General features: G+C 29.3%; 1 protein-coding gene across 1 annotated transcript; it reads left to right on the top strand.

Annotated features, from left to right (window-relative positions):
• The first annotated feature begins 7,546 nt into the window (after nucleotides 1-7,546).
• Nucleotides 7,547-15,658, top strand: LOC113869593 (porphobilinogen deaminase, chloroplastic-like). Its single transcript, XM_027505995.1, has 5 exons — nucleotides 7,547-7,706; nucleotides 8,325-8,730; nucleotides 14,105-14,311; nucleotides 14,950-15,127; nucleotides 15,224-15,658. Exons 1-5 carry the CDS (start codon nucleotides 7,567-7,569, stop codon nucleotides 15,334-15,336), a joined length of 1,044 nt encoding a protein of 347 aa, XP_027361796.1. The 5' UTR covers nucleotides 7,547-7,566; the 3' UTR covers nucleotides 15,337-15,658.
• The last annotated feature ends 2,321 nt before the right edge of the window (nucleotides 15,659-17,979 follow it).

Genomic DNA, 17,979 nt, shown 5'->3' with positions numbered 1-17,979 from the left:
ATGTGTGTTCTTATCTCTTCTCTCAAGTTAGCATTTTCCCTTCGCAGAGCCGAGAGCTCCAGTGCATCCTTCTCCCTCTCTTTCTTCATCTTCGTCATTTCTGCTTTGAGCTGCCTCAGTACAACTAAAATGCTCTCGTCGGTTGCCCCTTGCATCACAATTTCAGGTGTTGGGTCATCTGGTGTAACCCCCTCCAGATGTTGCTGAGAGGTTCCTCCCTGTTGAGTATGTCCTTCCTGTTGACTTCTCGTTAGTACCATGATTAATCTGAAAAATGAGGCTAACAATGCCCCACGGTAGGCGCCAAAATGTTCCTGTTAAGGAAACACTAGTCTCCAGGTCCTTGCTCTGAAACGGTGACGTATCTCTAGTAGTCGCTGACGTGGGGAGGGTACCTGCAAAAGGCACTCCGATGCTGAAGTCAAGATTCGGTTTTGAGTAATAAATGGTATTTAATAATGAAAAGTCAACCCTTTACCTGTACTTTTACCTTCCTTATATAGGCATTGTAATGGGCTAATGGGCCTGTCAAGCTAGTCTTGATTTTATCCCTTTATTTAAAATAAATAATATCTTGATTATTACCCTAAATTAGGTTTAATTACCTCTTAATCCTGACGAAGGGTATTCGGCCAAATTAGGCCGAATAGGTACTCGAATTCCTTTTCCTACAAGTAAAACCGAGTTGGTCTCTATCCGGTACAGCTCTAGTCATAATAATATTCTTGATAAAAAGTGTATACTCTTATTTTAAATAACAAGTTATCATTTAGATGAAGAGTTAACATATTAAATTAAAAATGATAATTTAATTTAGGATGTATTTGAATGATAACTTAATTAAACACTTAATAATAAGTTATTTTTGCATAAAAAATTTATACCATAAGATTTATCAATGTCAATTGTAGCAATCGGGATCACGATGGGATGATAGCCGTGTAGGAAAAAGGAATTATGTAGAAACAGGATTGTAATTAGTTTTAAAAACTAATTACATGGAGTCACTATCAAAGTTTATTAAAGAAAACATTAAAAAGAAATTTTAAAAAACTAATCTCAGAAATCAAAATTGAATTTGATAGTCGTTTATGCGTAAGAAATATATTAGTACCCTATGACATCCGTTGATTAAAACGGTTACCCTCTAGTTAATTGTGTAAAAATTAGTTTAATTTTAAACATATTTATTTCACTCTAAAAAAAATAATTAATGTTTTTTATTATTTTCAAATTTATCATTATTTTTTAGTTTTATTTCTTATTTTTGCAACTTTTAAAAGGTTTTAATTTTATATTTTTTAAAATAAAGAATGCAATTTAAATTTTATTTGAATTAAAAGAATGAAGTATTTACGACAATGTTATTCTTTTTTTTTATATTTTTTAATTAAAGAAATATATTTAAAAAATTTTATCTTAGTATTTTATTTATTTGTTTTTAAAATAAACATAACAATTTCTCTAATCTTAGTTTAAAAAAATTTTAAAAATAATTTAGACCTGAAAAAAAATTTAGAAAGATTTTGGACTTGACACGTTAGATTCACGCTCCTACATATCCTACGTGTATAACAGAAAAATCAAAACTACATAGTTCTTTTTAAAATTAGGTTTAATATAAGTTACAAAAGTTGCACGGATTTTTTTGGAAAATTGGATTTTTATTTATTATTATTATTATTATTATTTTAGTGAAACTTTTTTGAAATTGAATTTTGGGTAAGTTTCAAAAAAAAAATTTGAAAACTTAATTTTTACTTTGATATGTATATTTTTTTAGTAAATTTACTCTTGCAGAGGGTTCAAGTTAGTACAAACTACTCAATAAACCGTTACGATCTAAACAACATTGAAGTTGAATCTAACACTATATCAAAATCGTTTAGTCGTTACGTAGATTCAAAAGATTTTTATTTTAGACAACAAAGGTTTACTTTTTATATGCAAAGAGGAAATAAAAAATAACATATAAAATAAATGAAAAAGATTCAGGACAAATACAAACAAAAGTAATGAGAAAATAACTCTTTCTTGATTTAGGGTTTTTTTTTTTTTTAGGATTTACAAAGAAATTATGTTTTTTTAAAGATTTGTGAAAAAGGATGATTTTTAAGGGTCTAAAAAATTAAGGTTTAGGGTTTCTCAAAAGGATATTTTTAGGTTAGCAAAAAAGGAATTTAAAAAAAAAAAGATTAAGTTTTTTAGGGTTTGCAAAAAGGGATTTTTAAAAGAAAAAAGAAAGAAAAGATTTTGAAAAAGAAATTAGGATTTTTTAGGGTTTTGTAAAAAGGATGATTTTTTTTAAAAAGAAAAGATATTGATGAAAAATTAGGGTTTTTCAAAAAGAATGGTTTTTAAGAGAAAAAAAGAAAAAGGATGGGGGGAGGGGGAATTAGGGTCTTTTCAATAATTTAAGGGCAAAGTTAGGTTTTTTAAGGTTAAAATTTTTTAAGGTTTATCATTGCAAAAAGATATTTTTGAAAAAAAAAAAATAGGCCTTCTTTTTAAATTTGCAAAAAGAATGATTTTTTTAGCATAAAAAGAAACCTTATGATTTTTGGGACAAAAAGAAGGGAAGATTTTTTACGAATTTGGGTTTTTTAGGGTTTAATAAAATTAAATTTTTTAGTGATTAATAAAATTAAATTTTTATTAAAAGAAAAGGAACAAAAGGAAAATAGTTTTTAAGGTTTCATGAAATTAGATTTTTTTTTAATTTTGGGACGAGTGAGAATCAAGAAGGCAAGAAGAAGAGAAAAAAAGAAAAAAAGCACGCAAAGAAAAAGAATTAAAAAAAGATAAAATAAGTTCTTATTTGTTTTGTCGGCTCTCTCATGGTGGCTTAAGATTCTTTTATTGGAGTTCTTTCCATCAACCCCTAACATATTATTGATTCTATGAGCTTTGAATATCCTAAGTGCTTTCTGAATATTTATTTCTTTGTGACTTTCTTTTCTCTCCTCTTTGTCTCGTCGTGCTCTCTTTTTTGAATTCTCGTTCCTTTTTTTAACTTTTAAATTCTCTCAATTCTCTCTTTTCATTTCTTACACTCTCAATTTTCTCATGCTCTCCAAAAGATGTCAGTTCTCTCTCCTTTTGTTTCATAAAAAAAAGTTGTTCCTTTCTTTGAGGACCTAAGCTTTCTATTTATAAGTATTTTTTTGAAACTATAGATCCCATTTAATATATAATTATTTATTTATTTATTTTTACCTTAATAAAGGCTCCAACATCTCATGACCTTTTATTTTCTGATTACTACTTTTTTCTACCTTATCCACTCTCTTTAAAATTTACAAATTACTTTGACCATTTCTAAATCTGATTTTAAATTTAAAAATTTAAATTTAAAATTTATTTTTTAACCTCCTATAAAATTGAATTATTATATTTAATTTTTGTAATTTTAAAATTTATTTTTAAAGAGAATTGGATAAAATTAGATATTTACATAAATTAAAAATTATTTATTTTAAGAAGTTATACATAAAAACTTATTTCAATCAAATGAAAAGAGTAAACACTCTCTTTTAAATATATTTTTAATCATTACTATTACCTATACAAATTAAGGACTTGTTTAGATTTATTTATTTATTTGAATTTTAGTTATTAAATTTTAAATATAAATTTTAAGACAAGATTTGTTTAACTTAAATACAGTTAAATTTTTTTAAACTTAATTTGAAATAATTTTATCTCAAATTTCAAAACAAGAATAGAGAGTTTGCAGTTGCAAGTTTTCAATTTTTGGTTTATAAATGTGATTTTTAAACAAAACACAATAAAAATAAAGTAACAATTTTAACTTAATTTTAAAATAATCTTACTTCAGTTTTTCTTTTAAAAACTAATTTTTATTTTTTATTTTAGTTGCAAAAACAAATCATGCAATCAATTTTTATTTCTCTTAAAAACACAACAACAACCACGCAAGAATATTACAAATTAATTAAAAGAAATAGTTTTCTCATGCACGTTAAGGATATCATTAAATTAAATTAATTTCCTTCTTTAAATAATTTAAAATTTATTATATAACTATTTAAAATATATTAAATTTTATAAAAATTTAAAAATTAATATTATAATTAATAATAATAAATATTCCGTTAAATTAAATAAGATTCAAAATAAATAATAAAAAATTATGTTATTATTAAGTTTAAAAATAAAATATATAATGTAAAATAAAATAAAATTTTGAAATGAAAAAAAAAACTAATCCGTAAAAATGTTTATATTTTAGAATACTTTTTAAAATAATCTCATTTAAAATTTAGTACTCACAAATTATATATAAAATGTAATTTTTAAAATTAAAAATTACAAAACTTTGAAACTAAAAGTTATAAACATAGAAATTGATTTTAAATTTTTAACATTTTAAAACTGAAAATTAACAGTCATATCAAACGAACTCTAGCTGGAGCTGAATTAATTTCTAAAACAATTTTATCTCTTAATTTTTGTAAAAATATTTGATTTTTTGGTTTTTAGTTTAAAAAATAAATCTGATGTAGATTGGATTATGATTATATCATCAATTTGGTTCAATTTAATTTATACATTTTTTTTATTTTACATATTTGATTATTTTAATTTTATAATTAGTGTTTTGATTTTAAATTATTTATATAGCATTATTTTGATATTTGTATCTTTTTTTATGAATTTTTATGTTTGACCCGTATTAAATTGAAAATTTTGATCTCTTTTATTTATTTTTTATTTAATTTAATTTAGATTTAACTCAAATCGCACATCTAAACATAATAAAATGAGTTTATTATTAAAAAAAATTTACATATATAAAAAATTCTCTTTATACATATAAAAGAGTTATTAATGAATATTAACTTTTGCATTATTTTTATATTTGAGTCAAAGAATATGTATTCTGTAAAAAAAATTTAAGTGTGTTTTAGAAAGTATTCCGGTCGAAGAGAATAACTTTAAGATTTACGGTCTCCACCAAAATCTATAATTTTTATATTATTAATTTATAATTAAAAAATAAACTCATAACATTTTTAATTTCAAATTTATGGAAAACTTTTAAAATCCTCTTACTGAACATTCCATAAGTTATTTCAAAACAATATTTTAATATAATTTTGAAAATATTTTTTTTTGTAAAACAAAAGTTTCTTGCTTGATTTAAAAATTTTATATCGTAAATTCAAACTTAAAGGGACGAGTTTATCTCCGTCCCTGCTTAATTATTTTTCTAAATTGAAACTTATCCAATAAAAAATTATAATATTACAGTACGATTGAGTTAACCCAATTTATAAATAAAATATATAAATCTTAATATAATTTATAGCTAAATTACAGAATTAATAAAATATAAAATATAAAATAAAAATTAACAAGATAACTTAAATTATAACTCAAGCTCATCATAAAAATACACTATTTTTCTAAAATCAAAATGAATATAAAATTAGAATAGATTGGTCATTCAAGTCTAGTGTTATACAACCTAAAGCATAAATAAGACGGGGAAAGGAAAAGCCACAAAAAGTTTCTTATATAAGAACATTAGCTGAAGCCACAAAGGCTTTGTAAGGTATCTAACATGCAGAGTCGCCTAGATGGTAGAGTTTACAGAAGAAGCTTATAACTTCCATAGAGGAGAAGACGCTTTGGGTAAGAAGGAATGGGACACAGATTCTTCGTTGCTTCTCCACACATATCAATGTCCCACGAACAAGGAGTTTTGTTGTATAGTTCCAATTTGCAAGCCCGTAAAGAGGGTCGTTCAACACTGCGTACTTGAAAGAAAGCAACAGAATATCATCTCTGCTTAAGCCATTGCATTTGTTATCAGTGAGGAGAAGAGTGAATGCAATAGTCAGAGTTTTGAAAGAGGAAACGAATGTTATTGGGTTTTGAAGAATACACCTTCATTTTCATCCATGAGTTAAGCATTTTAGACTTAGGAATGAGTCTTTCACTTCCATCTTTCTCCATTATTTTAGTTTCTAAGTACAAACCAGAAATGGAATACTAACAAGTGACGTGTGACAGTTAAGTTAATTTATACTATGTTGTTGTATAATATGTAATATTAAATACGATAACAGTATATAGTTAGTTAGAACTTTTTTCTTGTTTGTTATGATGAACTCTAATTTTTCTTTTCTAAATCTTAAGACTCAATGTTTTAAATCCTAACTTTGTCAGCACTATAAATATGAGATTGAAATTTGGCGTACCTGAAAAAAGAGAACTATATAAAAGATTTAATATTATTCTTTTTTTTTCTAATTTTTTAATGAATAACATAATCTTAATTTTTTCATGTCATTATGGATAAAAATATACTATTGGTGTTAAGTTTATTTTATTTATTATATTAATATTGTTTTCTTTTTCCTTCATCAATGATAATCTTATTTTTAGAATATGTTTTTTGTTGTTTTGTAAGAAGAAACTAGTGGTATCAATGGAAGTAGTCTCCCTGTGTCACATATTTTTGCTTTATAAAACATTAAAAAAAAGATAATATGAATGGATTTTGCGCCCTTGAATTTTAATTTTTTTATTTTTTAAAAAATAAAATATTAATATAGATTCATAACGTACAAAATTTAAAGATAAGATAATGAAAAAATTGAAGTGACGTAACGTTACTATTTAACTGACGGAAGTTAATGTTAAGTATAAAATTAAAAAAAAAAATAGTTAAGTATTAAAATAATTTTTTTAGATAAATATTAATTTAAAATAAGTCCTATTTAAAAGTAGTTAAAACATATTTAAGACTTCAATTATTAATTAATTTATGTATTTTAAAAATATTTATGTATTCTTACTTATCTTATAATTTTATTTATTTCAATATAGATAATATTATTTTACTCACAACTAAGGTAATACTGTTTTATTTTTTTTTTGTACTTTAAAAATATTATTTTAAGAAAAAAAATTTGAATCTATACTTTTAACTTATCATAACATCGAATAAAAATTAAAAAAAATAAATATAATTTTTCTGTCGCATAACCATAGTAAAAAGGTTAAAATTTTTAAAAAGATATTAAAAGTTATTACATAAAATAGTTAGAAAATTATTATATAATATTTTTTGGATTATTAATTTAAATATAAAAAACCAAAATCTAAAAATTAAAGATAAATTATAAAAAATATAAAATTTATATTAGTTTTTTATGGAGGTATGGAAATTCAAAAAATGAAATGTTTTTTAAATATTAAAAATAAAAAATATAAAAAATGAAATTTACATTTTTAAAACATTATAAAATTTTTTAAAATTCTAAAAAATTTCATTAACATTTTTTTATAAATTTTTACCAAAAAATACTATTAACTTTCATATTTCTGTAATTTTAAAAAAAATCTCATATTTAATATTTAAAAATTGTTCTCATGTAATAAAAAAAAGACATAATTTTTTTTTAGAAAATTTTAAGGAAAATATATTGTCTTATGCCATAAGGAATTAAAATATAAATATATTCAAATAATCTCTTAATTAATATTTTAAAAGTAACTTATTTATACTACACGAGTATTAGTCGTGTGTGTGAAATGGAGACTCTCTGTTCTCCATTCACCTCTGCGTTGGCGTTCCCATCTTTGTCTAAACGTCGCATCAGAGCCTCTCTCGCCGTTGAGCAACACACTCACCAAACTAAGGTTGCACTCCTCAGAATTGGAACCAGAGGAAGGTACTTTCTCTTCATAACACCTTAAATGAATCAACTTTAGCTTAATATTAAGCATTTGCTTTAAAGGGGCTTCTGCATGTTAAATAAGTGTATTTGAGTATATTGAATTCAGAATCTCCTGAAATGTTTTATTTGGATTTTAAATGTTTGTATTATTATTGCCATTAATTGTGACAGAAATGAAGACAGTTACCATGCTTTGGTATAAATTTGAGATTGTCAAAACATAAGATACGGTTCATCAAGATTGTCACACGATCCTTGATTACAGTATGCTGGTTGCTTGTTTTGGAGGAAGGAAAATGAGTGGGGACAGAAAATTTGAACTTTGAATTGAGGAGGATACTTTGAAATAGTGGATGAAATGCTTGTAATTATCTTGGTAGATTTAAGTTAACTTCATACCCATTTAAACTCTAGATAGAGCTTGAAGTGAAACTGTTTGACAGAAAAGTAATTTCATCTTTGTTTTCTTCTGTGATGCAATTTTTATATTTATTTCTTATCCTATTATTACTAGCTACTTGATTCTGCATGCTTCCATTATTGTTTTGAGAAATGGTCATGGATTCCTATGTTTATTTGGGTTTATTTATAATCTTGTTATGTTTAGAGCAGTCCACTAGCTCTGACTCAGGCATACGAGACCAGAGACAAACTCATTGCATCACATCCAGAGCTAGCGGAAGAAGGGGCTATTCAGATTGTAATAATAAAAACAACCGGTGACAATATACTATCACAACCGCTTGCAGACATCGGTGGGAAGGGCTTGTTCACCAAAGAAATTGATGAGGCACTCATAAACTGTGACATTGACATTGCTGTCCACTCAATGAAAGATGTTCCTACTTACTTACCTGATAAAACAATTCTACCATGTAATCTTCCACGTGAGGATGTTAGAGATGCATTTATATCCTTGAGTGCAACTTCACTGGCTGATCTACCCTCTGGAAATGTTGTTGGTACTGCTTCACTCAGGCGAAAGTCACAGATACTCCACAGATATCCATCTCTAAATGTAAGCCTATACTATCATGATTTTTCCACTGTACAATGTTTGCATTATTAATATTAAACTCAGTACTTAGTCTTTCTTCTTGACATTGTTTTTTTTCAACTATCTTTTATTTTAGTCTAACCTAAAAGCATGAAACACAAAACTATGATTTCCAATGCCTTTTCCTTGAGAGAGAACAGCAATAGTATCATCAATTCATTTTCATTGCTATTTTCCTGTTAGATGGTTTTTAACTGTGGGGCATCCCTCTGGTCTTTGGTACTTTATATATTAAAGGTCAATGGTGGGAGGCATTCAATTTTTTTATATGACGAGGGGGGTGGTCCATATTTTCAGTGTAACCAATTGTCTTAGATAAATTGGATGGATCTGGGATTCTATATGATAGTTGTGCTTAAAAATCATCCTCTGGATTGTGCTGTGGGACTAATACAAAGTGGATGAGCATTGTCATACAATGGTAGCTTTGGTTTATGGACAGAATGGAATGACACGGTTCTGTTCTGTCTCTTTTGGTTCCTCTAATATGTTATACTTTTTTAACCTAATATCCATTCTGTTTTATTCTTAAAATACTCCAAACCCAGAACATAACTTATGCTATGCTCCATCCTATTCTAACATGTCTTCCAAACACTACCAAAAAGTTTCTGAAAAGTATGAAATGGGGACTGGTATTGATTTATACCATAATGATTGTATTATAGGTGCCTTCATGTTATAAGTATAAAAATAGAGGATTTAATTGTAATATTTCTGAAATTAGGGAAGCAGGAATAGAAAATAACTGTTTTAACAGTTAATTAGCATGTCAAGAGAGTTAGTCGTACAGCAGAAAAGTAGTTGTAAGGGATTGGAGATTATAAAAAGACCCTCCTGTAATCATTTGATTATTATGAATGAAATTCAGTATTGTGTTCCTTTCCTATTTTCATGTAATTGGAGAGTGAGTGAGTCTCGGAATGATTTCCAATTTCTTCTCTGACAATTGATATCAGAAGGTATTGGTAACGATGGTGACCACCAAAGAACTCGAGACCCACATGGATTCATTGGAGAAAACGTTCACAAATTCTCAAGAAGCGACGCAAAAAACGTTGGAGTTGTTACGAAAATCCATGGATAGCCTCATCGCTTTAGTTGCAGCGCTCAACATCGGAAAAAAGGGGCGCCAGAGATGGAAATTCATAGTGAGACATCAGAATTTTCGTCTTCAATTCTGGACAGAGCTCAAATTAACTTTCTTTCGTTCAATGGAACCATCTTCCGCGACTGGAGAGTCAAAGCTGAAAAATTCTTCGATTTGGAAGGCACTTTGGTGGATCAACGTGGCCATTTATTGTTGCTTTCAATGGATGGAAAAGCGTTCGCGTGGCAGAGACATTACATGTAGACAACAAATTTCAGGAACAAATCTTGGAGTCAAATCTTTCAGGATGTGGGTTATCACTTTGATGATGGAGCTTTTGATGATCTTGTGGCTGAATTAGCACGACTAAAACAAGAAGGGCCCTTGATCGAATATCTAGAAGTGTTTGACAATTTGCTGGCTCGTGTCACTGTATCAGAAGAGATAACTCTGAGTTTCTTTCTTTTTGGATTGAAACTTGAGTTAGAAAAATCTGTCAGAGTACATAAACCTTTATCAATTCAAGCAGCAGTCTGTTTAGCAAGGTTGCAAGATAAAATTCTTCAAGAAATGACAAAGAAATTTGCAATAGGAAGATCTGCAAACCCTGAACCCCCAATACGATATTCAAAAGCTTGGTCAAACACAACATAGCACTTTTGTAGTACACCTATCACAAGTCTGCAGCAAAGTCATTCCCAATCTTTCACAAATTCTTCACCTGTAGAAGAATCAAAGGTAACATCTACACCTGCTATTTCTAGAAAAGAAGTAGGGGATAGAATAGCTAGAGGACTATGTCGTTTCTGTGGTGACAAGTGGGATGGGTATCATAAACAAAAAATGTAAGGTTTGGAGTAAATTAAGTGTTATTTTTGCAGCACAAGGCAATTTTGAGATAGACTCAGATTCTGACAATGAGAATGAAGTAGAAAATGAACTTGTACAGAATAGTATTAGATTAATTCAAGATGAAAGTGTTCATATCTCCTTGAATGCCTTGCAAGGAGTTGCTGGTGGAAATACCTTACAGTTAAAAGAGTTGATTAAGAAACATGAGGTTCTTTTTCTAATGGATACAGATAGTACCCATAATTTTATATGTGAAAAGTGGGTGAAGGTGCTTGGGTTAAAGACAACTCATATTAAGAACTTTCCTATAACGGTGGCTTCAGATTCAGACAAGAAATTAGTCATCACAAAAAACTGCACATAGGTACCATGGAAATTTAATGACCACACATTCATAGCATATTTCTTGGTCTTGCCAAGCAGCAACTTTGGTGTTATCCTTGGTATGCAATGGTTGAAAACCTTGGGTGAAATATGCTGGAATTGTGCACAATTGACAATGTCATTCCAGCACCAATGTAAATCAGTGACATTACACGGAGAACAGCAATTGAGTGACATACTGGAAACACAAGGAAAATTAAAAGCTATTCCTGGGCAAACAATGCTTTTGGTAATACAAGGTTCTGCTTGCTGGAGCAATTCAACACGGGACAAGCAAAGTCATTTATCAATAGCAGAACAAGCAAAATTGGAGGCCCTATTGCAGCAATATCAGCAATTGTTTAAGGAACCTACACAACTGCCTCCAAAAAGGAGATATGATCACAAAATACAACTGACTAGTGAGGCACTGGTATGTTTGAAACCTTATAGATACCCACATAATCAAAAGGAAGAAATTGAAAGACAAGTAAAGCAACTATTGCCACAGGCTTTATTAAAGAAAGTGCTAGCTGTTATGCTTCTCCTCTGGTCTTGGTGAAGAAAAAGAATGACTCTTGGAGATGCTATACTGATTTTCGAAAATTGAGTGCACTTACAGTTAAAAATAAGTTTCTTGTGCCACTAATTGAGGATTTGTTAGATGAGCTGAAGGGTGCTAGTTACTTTTCCAAGTTGGATTTAAGAAGCGAATATAATCAAGTGCGAATGGCAGAGGCAGACATACATAAGACAGCATTCTAAACTCATAGTGGCCACTATAAAGACTGACCAGAAAGCCTTAAAACACCTGCTGGGACAACCACCTACCACATTAATGCAGAATTAGGGTCTGGAAAAACTAATGGGGTTAGAGTTCAGCATTGAATACAAAAAAGGGAAGGAAAATATTGTGGTAGATGCACTATCCAGGTATGATCACCAAGGCAGTTTAGCAACAATTATGCTAGTGATCTCACAACTAATCAAGAAGCAAAGGAAGCTTGGCAACAAGACACCAAGTTGAAGAAAATAGTTGATAAAATCAGATTACATTAGCAGCCTCATAAGCACTATACTTTTAATGGAGACATTTTAAGAAGAAAAGGAAAAGTGGTAGTGGGGAACACATCAGAAGTCCGAAAGAAAATTATGCAGCATTTTCATAGCTCAGTGATTGAGGACACTCTGGAAATGAGTTGACTTATAGGAGAATAAAAGAACAATTTTATTGAAAATGAATGCAGAAAAAAGTAAAGTAGTGGGTGCTAGAATGCGAGATTTGTTAGAAGAACAAACCTATGCAGCAAATGCCAGCAGAGCTGCTCCAACCATTACCTATTCCAGCAAAAGCATGAACTTCTATATCCATGGATTTTATAATTAGATTGGCTAAATCTAATTGTATGACTGTAATTTTAGTAGTCATAGATAGACTAACTAAATATGGTCATTTCTTAGCATTAGGACATCCATTTGGTGCAGCTAAAGTAGCACAAGTCTCTATGGATCAGGTAATTAAACTTCATGGGTGGGCCTACTGAAATAATTTCTGATAGGGATTCAATTTTCCTGAGTACATTTTGGACTGAGTTGATGAAAACTCATGGGGTAAAGCTACTGAAATCGACTGCTTTCCATCCACAAACGGATGGACAAACAGAAGCTTTAAATAAATCAGTTGAAGTCTTACCTTAGGTGTGTAACTGGTGACATGCCTAGGAAATGGTCTCAATACTTATCATTGGTAGAATTGTGGTATGATACTAAGTTTCATACTGCTACTAAGATGACCCTCATTTGAAGCATTATAGGCTACCCACCTTCCACACCTACTATAGTGGCAAATGGAGAATATCTAGTAGAAGCTGTGGAATATACAATCAAAACAAGAGAGCAAATAAGCAAGACATTGCAGGAAAATCTACATAAAGTATATGAGAAAATGAAATGGTATGCTGATTTGAAGAGAACAGACAAAGTTCCAATGTGGTGACATGGTCTACCTCAAAATTCAACCATACAGACAGCACACATTAGCAAATACTCAATTTCATAAACTCGCTGCAAGATACTATGGCCCTTTTAAAATTATTGAACAAATTGGCAAGGTGGGATATAAATTGGAGCTGCCCTAAGGAACAAAAATACATCAGCACAATTACCTTTATTTGATGCAGATGGAGAATTGCAAGTTCGACCTCTAGTGGTGTTGGATAGAAGAATGAAGAAGGGCAATAGAGCAATCACTAAAGTACTAGTGCAATAGTCAGAAACGAATCCAAAAGATGTTATAGGGCAGGAGTTGCACAACATGCAGGAGAAATATCCAGACTTTCCATGGACAGCTTGATCATACATGGCCTTGAGGTCAAGGCCATACTTGATGAGTGGGACAATTGTTATAAGTAGAAAAATAGAGGATTTAATTGTAATATTTCAGAAATAGGGAAGCAAGAATAGAAAATAACCGTTTTAACGATTAATTAGCGTGTCAAGGGAGTTAGTCGTATGGCGGAAAAGTAGTTGTAAGGGATTGGAGATTATTAAAAGACCCTTCTGTAATCATTTGATTATTATGAATGAAATTCAGTATTGTGTTCCTTTCCGATTTCCTTGTGATTGGAGAGTGAGTGAGTTAGAGGGATTTCCAATTTCTTCTTAACACTTCAATTATGTTCAAAGCACTCAATAAAATCACAATTATATGTCGTATGATTCAGCAGAGAGCCGACATTAGTTAGTATACCCGTACTACCTCTAACGGCATGGATAATGGCAATGAGTGTAAGGTAATAGATAATGTCATAATTAAGTGTCTTACTCTAGGATAATGGGCATTACGTATGTCATCTTCTTAAAAGTCTAGCCTTCTAATATGACTTGCATCTGTATTAATGTTTTTGTGTTTCTTGGACATTTCCTCTTTCTGTTGGTGTCGTCATTTTGTTTTTGCATTAATTCATTAGTGACATTTTAGTTTTCTGGACCACTGGTGGAATTTTATTTAACCTATAATTTTAATCTCAGGTGGAGGAAAATTTCCGTGGAAATGTGCAAACAAGGCTAAGGAAACTCAGTGACGGCATTGTCCAAGCTACCTTATTGGCATTAGCTGGACTCAAACGATTAAATATGACAGAAAATGTGACTTCAATCCTATCCATTGATGATATGCTTCCAGCTGTTGCCCAAGGTGCAATTGGAATAGCCTGTAGAAGTAATGATAATAAAATGGTGAGTATTTAACTACATTGCATGATCTTGCCCCTTGGACATTTTGAAAAGATGTTTGATGATGATGGTTGGTTAACGTGCAATCATATTCTATAAGCCGTAGTATCAGGCCTTCAGGTTACATGTATGGGTTTTGGCTGCTGTCAAACAAGTGAGAAGCTATGGAGGGGATGAAAAACTTAGGTCTTCATCAAATAGTATAAGCTTGAAAAAAAGAAAATATGATACTGCCTGGCCAATAACTAGGATGAATTGGCTTGTAGATGTAGATCTATCTCTAATTGGTAATGAAGGGTGTTCCAGCTAGCTGGTTAAGACTTAGAAAATGCTAGGGAATAGCTCAAGGTAGCTGTTATAAAGATGATAAGTGATGGATTTTGTATGTGATGTTATTATTGAAATTATGGTGTTGTTGGGGAGGAGGAAAAGACGGAGTGGAAGCTTTGAATATTAAAATGTTAGATTGATATCATGATGTCATAATAAATCCTGCTCAAACATACAATAATCCTTCTCCCAAAATACGAGAATTTTTAGTGAGAGAATATTCTATATGAATTATTTCAAGTAGAAGGATTTTGTACTTGATACAGTTACATAATTTAGTTTCTCTACATGTGGTTGGCTGATTTGTGCAGGCAGAATACATTGCCTCACTGAATCATGAAGAAACAAGACTAGCAGTTTCCTGTGAAAGAGCCTTCCTTGAAACTCTGGATGGATCTTGCCGCACTCCTATTGCAGGGTATGCTTACAGAAACGAGGATGGCAATTGCTTGTTTAGAGGATTAGTTGCTTCCCCTGATGGAACATGTGGTACTAACATCTTCATAACTATATGAGACTTCTAGTTTACTCTCTAAACCTTCAAAAGTTACCATTTTTTAAGCCTGTGTAATTCCGTTTATGCAGTTCTTGAAACTTCCAGAATTGGTCCATATGCTGTTGAAGATATGATGAAGATGGGTAAAGATGCTGGGGAGGAGCTTCTTTCTCGAGCTGGACCTGGCTTTTTCAGTAGTTGACAGCCTACATTAAAGGGCCAACACCTGATCAGAGTACGTAGGTATGAGAGGTTGCATGATCAGCTTATATAGGTAACTGCATCCCAAGTTTGTCTATTCCTTAACAGTGTTGTAAAGACTAAAACATTTAGCATGGTCAAAATGTTGTATCTTAAGGTGATTAGAAAGCCAAATTTTATAGTGTAGATTATTCCCGCAACAGTGTAATATGGGCGTTTGGTTGAATGACTGTTTCTTTACATGGGGGTGTTTGTTTTCATGTTTGGTGGTACAAGTTTTCAAAAACCATTTACATCTAAATTTAATTTCCAACTTTTTAAGGTTACTTCTACTGTTGTTGAAATCTTGCTACCTTCAAATATGAAAACTAATTAGCTAATACACTTTTTACTATTGGTTAAAATTTATTTAAAACTAATTGGCTAACACACTTTTTCATTTTTGAATTAATATTTCTCTTACATATTTTTTTAAATAAATTTTAACCAACGTGAAAAATGTATTAGAAAGTATGTTGCAAACATTCTTCCTTATATTTATATTTAAAATATGTTTACCAATTTCATTTTAACGTTTGGATTTATTCTTAAGAATAATTTGGTTAACTAAACATAACCATCGTTTTGGTAATACGACTAATGGGGCAGGCTATTCTTTCTTGGACCAGGCTATTGGCATTCCAATATATTTAGTTTTTTTACTGATATTTTTAAAAACTTGAACCAAGCCTCAATTCTCATTGAAGGTTCGAATCTTGAATATGTCGAGGCAGAGATATATATTAGTGTGTTGCTTGACTTTTTCGTTGAAGTGAGAGAAATGATTCATAGGGCTAAGTTGATAAACATTGAATGTATTCTTTTTCTTCTTGTTCCGATAGAGAAAATTTTATATAAACTTTGTGCACACGACCTTTCGTGCCTCAGATGTATAATCATTATGTTTAGGATAGATGTACTTTAAATTATTACATAATTTTTTTTTTAGGAAATCACAAATATTTTATATTTTAAAAGGATTTGTGTATTAATCGGTAATTAATTTGTCGAGTTTTTTTACCGTAAAATTACAAAAAAAATAAAATAAAACTATTGAAATAGACCCTATTGCAATTTTATTACAAGAATAGACCTTATTTTTTTTGCTATCCTTCCGAGTTAATATTTATTTTATATATATAATAAAATAAATATTATTATTTAAATTATATTTATATATTTTTATTTTGTTAAAATAAATATTATAATATGTTATTCTAATAAATATTTATAAATATTTTATTAGTTATATATAATAAAATAAGTTTTATTATTTGAATTATGTTTTTATTTTTATATTATTTAAAAATAAATAAAAATAGTAAAAATATTAATTTTAAATATTTATTAAAATTTATTTGACATATTTGAGATAATAAATAATATTTTTATTTTTATTATTATATTATTTAATATAAAATTATTTTTAAAAATGATATTAATATTATATTCTAAAATTATATTTTTGGTTATTTAATATTATATATTTATAAAATAAATAAAGTATTAAATAATAACTAGTTTATTTATTTATTTTAATATATTAGTATTTATTAAAATTTATACATAATTATTTATTTAAAAAATATGTTATTAATATTAATAAATATAATTAAATAATATTATGTAGATATATTATATATATAATTATATATTTAATATAAATTACAAATACTAAAAATTTAAAAGTTGTAATGATATTCATAAAATTAAAAATGACATTAAAATTTTTTAAAATAATAACAAAAACATAAATCAATGGCGGGAACTAGAAGCTTGAGCGATGTTTGGACATGTCTTCCTTGTGTGACTAGGGGTATGACAATAAGAACAATTTTTTACCTGACTTTGTTGTTCTCTAATGTCCATATCTGTTCTTATCCTACTAGATTTGGGTCGACCCTTTGAAGTTCTTTTCAGTTCTGGATTTGGACACAAAGTTGGACCCGTGTAAGTTGGTCAATAGTCTTCGTGTCTGAGTTCTCCAAATTGACCTTTGTATATCCTAGAAATTTGTTGTAAGGTATACACAGGAGATATGGAGATGTCAAAGTTGTGGTATGTGTGTAATCATGAAGCAAGTACATGCGAGCATGGGATGTGAACTTCTTGAAATTTGTCACAATCACACCACATTTCATCTAACTATACTGTAAATCTTTCTACGGGTCAAATTTCTGCCGTATGTTGTGTTTCTTCAACTAAAAATCTAGTGTTTGTTCTGTCAAAGATTATGACTCTATGAGTGTTCGCCTTTGACTATGCATCTTAAATTGCTTTAGTTGCAACCTCCGAGTATATATGTCCAGCATAAATCATTGCATCTACTTCCTTACTTCTATCAATGAATAACTTATTATAACGAGTGTATGTTGTCATGACCATAGAACAAATTGATAAGTTTCTAGTTTTCTTCAAGACTGAATTGATTGACTCCCCTAGGTTTGTTGTCATGTGTCTCCAGCGTCGTCCGCTGTCTCATGCCAGTGTCCATTTTTCCTTGGGATGTTGTCCAACTATTGTGTAGCTTCAGAATTATTATCTTTTACTATGTTGTAATAGTAAAAGAATCTCAGTTCAGTCATCCCATATACTGGAAACAAGA

Source organism: Abrus precatorius, unplaced genomic scaffold (genome assembly GCF_003935025.1).
Source record: "Abrus precatorius isolate BTA unplaced genomic scaffold, Abrus_2018 Scaffold6, whole genome shotgun sequence".
NCBI lineage: Eukaryota > Viridiplantae > Streptophyta > Magnoliopsida > Fabales > Fabaceae > Abrus > Abrus precatorius.
The sequence above is the reverse complement of the archived record's forward strand: the minus strand, read 5'-3'. Positions and strand labels throughout refer to the sequence as shown.

Excerpts from the sequence above, each read along its gene's own strand:
- LOC113869593 (XM_027505995.1), top strand. The coding sequence starts at position 7,567 with ATGGAGACTCTCTGTTCTCCATTCACCTCTGCGTTGGCGTTCCCATCT. Across the intron at positions 7,707-8,324 it reads AGAATTGGAACCAGAGGAAG|TCCACTAGCTCTGACTCAGG; the intron begins GTACTTTCTCTT and ends TGTTTAGAGCAG. Across the intron at positions 15,128-15,223 it reads TTCCCCTGATGGAACATGTG|TTCTTGAAACTTCCAGAATT; the intron begins GTACTAACATCT and ends CCGTTTATGCAG.